Source organism: Mycosarcoma maydis, chromosome 2 (assembly GCF_000328475.2).
Source record: "Mycosarcoma maydis chromosome 2, whole genome shotgun sequence".
Lineage (NCBI taxonomy): Eukaryota > Fungi > Basidiomycota > Ustilaginomycetes > Ustilaginales > Mycosarcoma > Mycosarcoma maydis.
The window spans coordinates 1,724,104-1,733,294 of NC_026479.1; the positions used below are offsets into that span (position 1 = coordinate 1,724,104).

General features: G+C 52.8%; 1 protein-coding gene across 1 annotated transcript; it reads left to right on the forward strand.

Annotated features, from left to right (window-relative positions):
• Positions 1 to 1,317: 1,317 nt before the first annotated feature.
• On the forward strand, positions 1,318 to 3,615 carry UMAG_01392 (uncharacterized protein; the record flags this gene model as incomplete). Its single annotated transcript, XM_011388975.1, has 7 exons — positions 1,318 to 1,475; positions 1,552 to 1,582; positions 1,653 to 1,859; positions 1,920 to 2,578; positions 2,712 to 2,836; positions 2,914 to 3,200; positions 3,349 to 3,615. The coding sequence occupies 7 exons, from the start codon at positions 1,318 to 1,320 to the stop codon at positions 3,613 to 3,615; spliced, it is 1,734 nt and encodes a 577-aa protein (XP_011387277.1).
• Between the last annotated feature and the right edge of the window lie 5,576 nt (positions 3,616 to 9,191).

Here is a 9,191-nt window from a genome sequence, read left to right on the forward strand (position 1 = left end):
CCATGGTTCACAGTCGCGCTTGTTTGGTGGCGACTGCTGAACGACACGTGATTAGCGCTAATGCGTCACGCGCGTGTACTCACGCTTAAGAGCATACGAGCGCGGCTCATACGTGAAGATTTCGATCTAACAAGAGTAAGACCCAATCACGAACCACAGTTGAAGATACAACAACCGACCAATGAGCGTTCAGCCACGTGGACGTGGGGACGAACGAGGATGAAGCCAAAGCAGTCCTCGCTTACTCCGACGTTGCGTATCACAGGAAGGCTTAGCCCCCTCGAGGCGAACTTGTGGGACCTAAGAGAAGGAGGTCAGAAATCATCTTGGCGCGAAATCGTAAATGAATCACGAATGTGAATTGGCGCAAGATGAATGTTCGGCGCAAAATGAATGTTGGGCGTCTCATATCATAGGAGTCTTGCTGCGCAGCATACGCTCAAGGTCCGACCCTTATAACGCCTTGCAGAATACCGCAAAGGGAGAATGCTTTCCGCTGTAGGTTTCGCTATACCGAGTTGACTCATAAGGACGAGCGACTCAGAGACATATGAAGATGCACATTTGTATGTGACTTCAGCTTCAGAAAGCTAAGCGATCTTTTCACTATTTTCTTCTCTTAACAGTCCTGTCAAGGATTATCACGGGTTTTCCAACCTGGTTGTTCTCAAGTACCACGACCCACGAACCACGAACCATGAACCATGAACCATGAACCATGAACCGTGAACCGTGAACCGTGAACCGTGAACCGTGGTGAACTTGGTCTGAGCCCAAACTAAGAGTTCACCATAACTGCGGGTCGTGACCAGGGCCAGGTGTCCATCCTGGCAACCACAGAATCAGACACGCAGACACAAATTCATACCTCAAGGCATGCAAAGTTCCAGTTAAGACTGACAGGTGCGATTACTGTGGGACCAAGAAGACCACCTGCATCTTCTCCTTAACAGCAACCTTGCCTTTCTCAGGAAGGAAGCAGCAGCTAGAGGAGTTTCTTCGCAAAGTTGGCCACCTGAGCAGGAACCAGCGCCTCACAACTCTCCAATCGGTTTCAAATGAGCCCAAGTTCGCTGTGGCCGTGGCAACCTACCTTCACATGTTGAGAACATGGATCAGCGCAGACGCTGACCCCTTACCTGCTTCAACTACTTAGTTGAACTGCTGAAGGCCGCACTGGGCCTCCAATGGGTTGGGATTAGAGCCAACGCCCATAGTTTCCTTGTCGGATGGCAAGCGGCCGTTTCCATGCTCCACACGTTGGAGGAGCCTTGGAAACCAAATTTCGACTAAATGGTTCTGAAGCATGCCGTCACCATGCGCGACAATTATAACCTCTTTGTACACGTCTGTTACTTACACGAGACACTCCATGGCTCCAGTCACACCACTGCCAGTGTTTATGACGTGTTGCGCAAATGCAGCACACTGGAAGCTACAGCGACACCCATCGCGGCCATCCGAGGCAACATCGAGTACACCGACTTGATCGCTCTGCGTGCAGCTACCCTCATGAACTGCTGGGCCTGGGGCCAACCACTGCTCAGATAGTGACGCATATGCAAAGTGGAAGGCCACCAAGGTCAGAGCCACCCAAGGCACACGCCAACACGTGTATCGTTCTTCCTCTCAAGGAACCTCATGACGCCTAGCATGAGGCGCCGGCCTTTGCCTTCTTCTCCGAGCTCAAGCCGGCACCTCCGAACATATCTCGCCGCTTAACACCCTTCGTTTTCGACTCCGGCGTGTCTTGTGTCATGGTCAGCTCGGCTCATCATGGAACAGGATGGCGAGATGCTGATGCCTCTGTTACCGTCTCCACAGCAGACGGCGGAAACCTAGAGTGTCGAAGATGGGTGGTACTGTCAGTCTACTAAGCTTAGTCCAAAGATGCGTGGATGGGAACGCATGACCTATAGCAACAGCCTCCTCGTTCCGGGCCTGGTCACCAACCTCATCGGTACCAAATTGGTTACTCGCTTTCGAGGCAAAGTGACCTTCGAGGACAAATTCAGGATCGCCACGGTCGCGTGATCCATGAACCAATCGACGGTGATGGGTATTCATCTGTCGCTATGATGGTATGGGACAACATCATGCCTGAGCCAGCTGTCTCCCTGGCGTTCACAGCAAATGTCATGGCGACGTTGATCCGGCTACTACCCAAGTCTTCCAACAAAGCTGACCTCTGGCACCGCCGACTGGGTCAACCCAGCCACGATGCGATAGGCGCACCAGCGCTCCCACTACTGCTCATGACATTCCCCGGAGCCTGGCAATCAGCACTGGCACCCTTTTTGATGTGTGCGTACGCAGCAAGGCTGTATCCCCGACGATATCGCATCCTCGTCAGTTCAAGCACCCAACTCCAACTGGTGTCGATGGATGTTATGGGTCCACTTCACGGCGTTGTCCGTTTCACATACGTTTCAATTATACATGACGCCTTCTCTGAGATGATCTGGGTCGGACCTTGGCCCAAGCGGCCAAACAAGCCTCCTGGTGGCTGTCTGAGGCTTGCCAAGCTACTCAAAGATAGGCCGTTGAAGTCATGCAGAACAAAGGCAGCCGGGAAGTCGTGAGTACGAGTTGATCAAGGTGAACTCTGGTCTACATCTTTCCGCAACCTTTGCTCTTCCGTTGGCATCAAAGTGGCCGCATCGTCCTCCCAATAGCATACCGACAATGCTTTTGCGGAGCGTGCCATTCAGACCGTCAAGGAAGTTGCGCGCAGTCTGTTCCTTGACGCCGACGTCGGCAAGCAACGGTGGCTGGCCATGCGCGGTATCACAGTCCGCCTTTGTACATGATCGCATCGCTGGTGCAACGCAAGGTGGTAAGACGCCGTTCGAAATCTAATATGGGACGATTCCAGACCTGCTCAACATCCGCCGCTTCGGCTGTGTTGCATAGGATGTCCTTCCCGACGACACCACGACAATTGGCTTCGCGATCTTCCGATCGTCAGCAAGCACCTGCGCCCCGGTGCACTTCGCGGTACCTACTTGGGTTGCTTGAACGCGGCTCGTACTATCAAAGGGCACCGAGTGTGGCTCCTGGAACTCAAACGAGCAGTCATCGTCAAAGACGTCCGCTTCTCCGAGCTTGAGAGTCCCGGTGCTGGTCCTTCTCCTTCGTATCTCCCGGTCCTTGCTTGGGACAACGGACTTTTTTACGCTTGTATTGCTGGCTACCGTCGAGTACAGACTCATCCAGTTCTGCTGACGACGATGATCCTGTCCCCACACCTTCGGCCTACTCTCGACAGCTCGCAATCACCCCGCTTTCGACTGACAATGGGGATTCTACTTTCCATCTGGAATGGGACGGGATGATGTCTAAATTCAGGGGGCCGGCGAAATCGTCATCGACCTGGATGCAATTCGTTCTGACCTCGAGGGACAGTCGGACGAGGCAATGGCCGAGGGGGACGCCAGCGCAGATACAGACACAAAGGTCTCTAACAAAGTCTCAGAGTTAGGTGACGACAATCCCTCATACCTCGAGTCTCCTTGGTTTGGTTTCTACGACGACTACTATACTCGTGACTCTTCCATCGTCCGCATCACTCAGCTATTCAATATTCGCGGTGAATCCTTAGCGGGCGCTGGATGATCGAAGTCTCCCTTTCCTTAGAGAGGCGAGTTGGGACTGAGTGGGGTCGAGAATGGTTTGGGATGTATTTGGATAGTGTGAATTGGACAAGGGACTAACTACAAAGTGTGAGCGTTCCCTCTGTATTTATGTACATGAGTCGACTGGAGTATCCTACATGAGCTTCTCCCTATACGTCAGCTCCTCATACAACTGACTAGCTGTGGCCACAACTGGCCAGATGCATGAGTCTGTTCTCCCTCAGGTTCTTCCACTTGGTACGAGTCTGTAGCCAACGGCGTGTTCCCACAGTCGTCCAGCGACTTGTGTGAATCTACTCTGGGCTTCTCGCTACCAGCGCTATGTTGTGAAGCGGGGAAACTCTGGCGAGTTACTATACTTGCGCGCGTACCGCGGTCGTACTGCGGGTGCATTGAGCGCGTGTCGCGCGCGTATGGCGCGCGTACTGCGAGTGTATCGCACGCGTACCGCGGTCGTACTGCGGGTGCATTGAGCGCGTGTCGCGCGCGTATGGCGCGCGTACTGCGAGTGTATCGCACGCGTACCGCGGACGTACCGCTGGTGTACTGAGTGCGTGTCGCGCGCGTATGGCGCGCGTACTGAGACACCTACTCGTTCCCGTCCGGTCACTCGTGTATACCGGTTAGGTTACTGCAAGGGTTGCATGATTGTGGGCGATCAGACTAAACGCCAATCGTAGATATTCTAACACTCCCACTCGAATGGTGTTTGAGTGCCCAAATCATGAATCGCAGAGACACTGACGCTCCCACTCGGTGGGGATCGCGCCCATGTTGCTCTCTGTCTTGATGTGTGCGGCGTAAAACTTTCCGTCCAAGTTTGGAAGGTGTGTGCGCCGTGTCCTCTTACGGATCGAAGTGTAAGTGTCTGGGGCATTTGAGGTGCGCTGCGGCTCTTTCCAGCGAATCTTTCCTCTAGGTGGGCCCTCGTTGAAGCTTCGTTCGGTGAGCTTTCGTTGACTACTTGACTGCTCCATGGTCCTGGGAAACCTACGTGATGCTCGTGATTTGGGAACTTTCACAGCTCGTTTTTTGGCGACGCGTGAGGTTTTGTTCCCTGAATACATCATGTATTCGTTCTCGTTATCCTCCAGTGGAGGGAGAATCAGGAAATGTGCATGGTGACTTTTGTGGATACCACTGTGTCAGTTGGGTTTCCAGTCCTTTTGCAAGTCCTTGAACCTTGATGGGACCTTCTTTGGATGATCCAAACCCATCAGGTCGAAAGCTGCGGCCAACAGGCTTTCTGTTGTATCGATCTGCCTAGTTTTCGCACGCGTTCAGCGAGGGCGAATTGAAGGTTGTGAAAGGCAGATGTTTCCGTCATGGAGTTTATTGAGAGGATTTCTCGTTGGACCTGTCTTTCAGGCCAATCTCCTTGCAGAACTTTTCGATCTGCTGACGGTTGAGCGTCTTTGTGAGCTCATCCGCTCGTTGCTCCCCTGACTCGGTATATTCGATGTTGATAACACCGACGGCGGCCAATTCGCGTATCTTGTGGTAGATGATGTCGATGTGCTTTGTAGCCTTGTGAAGTACCGGGTTCTTGCATAGCTGGATCGCTGCCTGGTTGTCAATGTAGTGAGGTATTGCTTCTTTTCCTCGAAGTTGAAGGGAATGAAACAGGCTTCTGATCCACAACGCTTCTATCGCGCCTTCCGCGGCCGCGATATATCAGCCATGTGTGTTGAGGTTGCGATGATAGGTTGTTGTTTGGATAGCCGAAGCTGATGGGGGAACCGTTCATTAGGAAGATCATTCCTGTGACGCTTTTGCGAGGGGTGTTTGTTGTGTCGACCGGTATGACGATCTTGTTTTTGGTGGTTAACTCTTGATTGGGAGAGTAAATCGCCTTCTGGTTTGCAAAATCAGCGTCCGTGAAGACCTCTAGGGTCAGATTCCTCCCACTCGCTAGTTTGGGGAACCGGAGGCGATAGTCCTGCGTAGTCTTGAGGTAACGGAGAAGGTGTTTTCCAGCAGAGAGTGCGTGGATCGTCGGTTGAGCTAAATAGCGGCTGAGAGCTTGTACCGCGTATGCCACATCTGGTCGAGTGTAGCAAGCCAGGTAGTTGACAGAGCCTACGAGCTGTTGGAAGAGTTCCTTGTCCGCGACGGAGCAGTGCTCGGGGTTTTCGGGATGAGCAATGCCAGTGGCGGGTAATGGTGTGAAGGCGGGTTTCGCTTCGAGCATCTGGAAACGATCGAGGATCTTTTGGATGTAACCAGGTTGGCCTAGGGAAGTGGAATTGGTAGATTTCGACACGCTGACGTTGAGCACAGAAGATAAATCGCCCTGATCTGTGATTTTAAAATGAGTTTGGATTTCGGTGTGGAGCCAGGCGAGTTCCGATGCTTTTGGTGACGCAGCGACGAGGTCATCGACGTATAATGCAAGTAAGATCTGTCGTCCGGCCTTCTTGGAATGAAAGAGGCAGTGGTCTTCTTGCAGTTTCGTGAATCCGAGCTGTTCGAGTACCTTCGTAGCGAAGAGGTACCATTCGCGGCCGGCTGCTGAAGACTGTAGATGGCTTTGTTCAGGAAGCAGACCTTCCCGGGTACTTCGTGACCGGGAGGCATCGTCATGTATACTTCTGCCGATAGGCGTCCGTTTAAGAAAGCAGTGACTGCGTCCCAATGAACAATCTTCCAGTCGAATGCCGCGGCGAGGCCGATGAGGATGCGTAACGTGGTGGCCTTTACTACTGGAGAGAAGGTTTCGTCGTAGTCGTATCCGTATCGCTGTGTGAAGCCTCGTGCGACTAGTCGTGCCTTGTATTTGTCGAGAGATCCATCGGCCTTTTTCTTGATGGCGAATACCCATTTGCAGCTGACCACATTGGTGGCTTTGTTTTGTGGGTGGTCTACGAGGGTCCAAGTCTTGTTGGATTCATGACTTTTGAGTTCTGCCTGGATGGCACCTTCCCATAGGGGCCAGTCGGCGCGCATGCGAGCTTGTTTCAGGGTGGCCGGTGGCTTTGAAAGGTTTGTTGTCACGTGCCGGGCGTAATCGCCAAGTCTGTGGGGCCTTGCCCTAAGGTTGTAACGTGACTCGTCACCCGTGCTCTCGTTTGCGTTGTTTTTGTCTCCCACTGTTCTTGTATCTCCCACTGTTGTTGTATCTCCTCCCACTGTTTGGTGAGGAGTCGGGAGAAGAGCGAGAGAGTCATCGGACTCGTCATCTATTTCTTGATGCCGCGATGGGGAGTCCCGGCCTCGGATGTCTTGAGGGTCGCCTTCTTGAGGGAATAAGGTTGATCGGTTCATGGAATTCGTCATCTGTGGATTCTGCTGAAGGAACAAGTTGTGTGAGTTGGACTCTCCAGTGAATCACCGCTCTCGGTAGTATCTGCTAATTGCGCTTCCTCTATTGAGGCGAGATGAGGGTAGTTGGTGGCTCCCACTGGTTGACTGGGTTCTTCGGACGGTGGGGAAGTCCTTGGGATGTTCAGCGATGAGCGGACCGGGGCCGGTAATCCTGGCCTCGGGAGATTGTTTCCCGTGGTTCCAGTTTCATCATCTGAAAGTTCCTCGAAGGGGGCTTCAGATTTTCGCCGAATCCGCTCGTTCTCCCGGAAGATGACGTGCCGACTTGTGAAGATCTGGCCGGTTTCTACGTCCATGAGTCTGTATATGTAAGGGTGGTTATTGCTAACATGTCCCAGGTGTATGCATTCAACAGACTTGGGATCCAGGGATTTGCGGAGTTCGTCAGGTACGCGTGCCCATGCTTTACACCCAAAGACCCGGAGGCCTTGAAGATCCTGGGCGTTTGCCATGCATTCCTTCATGAGGTGTCTTGGAAGAATCCGTGCTGGTGGCCGACATGTTTCGAAGCTTCAGCCCGTGACTGAAGGCGAATGGCCAGTACTGGGTAGTCAAGTTTGCTTCTTCTAGCATGCACCGAATATAATCCTTGACAATCTGGTTAGTGCGCTCCACGAGACCGTTGGATTGTGGTGTGAATCTTGGAGTGACCTCTCGTCCTATACCTCGGTGATTGAGGGTAGTTCGAGAACTCTCTGCTCAAGAATTCACCACCATTGTCCGTTCGGACTCGGCAGATACGCTTTCCCAGTTGCGTTTGGGTCCATCGATCGATGGTTCGGAATGCTTGGAAGGCTGATGACTTATAGATCAGTGCCGCCCCGAAGCAGTATCTCGTGCAATCGTCCACCCATGAGTAGGTAATATTTCTCTTTGGATAAGCCTTCCGGCAGAGGCCCCGCAAGATCCATGTGAACTAGCTCGAGTGGTCGAGTTGTCTTGGGTCCACGGCTCTTGATCGGTGCGTGCCTATGCTTCGACTTGATGCAGGTTTCGCAGTTGTTCCCGACAGAGGGGCCCGACATAGCCTTTAGGTTCATGCCGTCGGTAAGCGATGCTGTCTTGAGCGTGGCCTGCATGTGGAGGTGGCCTAGCCGTTGGTGCCAGAGTTTGGCTTGGTCCAAGGCTTTCTCGCTAGTAACGAGTTTGGCTACTGCGGTGGTAGTTCCTTCCACTAGCAGGTAGTTCACATCTCCACGGCGTTTGCCCCTCAGGGCCAGTCGACCCTTTTTGTCGAAGATTTCGACCGTTTTCTTGGTGAAGTTGATGCTTCCACCGAGGCGTTGCACCTGTGGTGTAGAGAAGAGATTGTTCCCAAGTCCTGGAACGTGGAGGACATCTTGAAGTGTAATCGACTTCCGCGATCCCTTCGAGTTACTCATCACCAGTCTGACGTTGCCCATGCCAGCAACCGGAACTCCTCTGTTGTCAGCGACGAATACCTCCTGGACAGGAGATGGTCCGTACGTCGAGAAGAGGGTCTTGTCGCCGGTCATGTGTCGGCTTGCGCCAGAGTCAATGATCCAGGTTTCATTTTGGGGAGCGACGTTGTCATCGGGTGTGGACACGTGGAGACACAGATTCATCTCGTCGGAGTCGACTTGTGCCAGGTTTCCCGTCACTTTCTTGGTTTTCTTCTGCTTTTGCTTCTCGGTGCGATCCTTGTGTTTGGGACCTCCTTCCATGAAGTAGTCTTCGAGGTTATGGTTATCCCTCTTGCAGTTAGTGCAGAATTTGTCTTTGCCCTTTTTGACAGGCTGCGACTGGGCTTGCATGGCCCGAGCTGGGTATTGGCGCCGGAAAGACTTTTGCTCGGCTTCTTCAGCCATAATCGTGCTGACGGCAATTTCGTAGTCTTCCAGGGCCTTCTTGTTGGCTGTTTCGTCGGAATCTCCTTCCTTCTGGAAGAAGAGACGAGTGTTGAAGTAGAAGATCTTTCGCCAGACATCGTGCTGGGGACCGAGGCCACGCAGAAAGGTTCTCAGTTTGCGAAGTCCGCTAACCGGAGCATCCACGTGGTCAAGTTTCCTGCAGATAGTCTCCAACTTGTAGGAGTAGACGTTGATCTTGTCATCTCCTTGGTAGAGGTTCGCCAACTGCGCTTCGAGTGAAGCAATCTGCTGAGCAACGTTCTGCGCGTAGTTCTCGCGAAGTTTCTCCCAGACTTTTCGAGCAGTAGTTGACGTATCGACCAGGGCTTGTTGGGCGGGTCCAAGGGAGTTGAGGAGTATG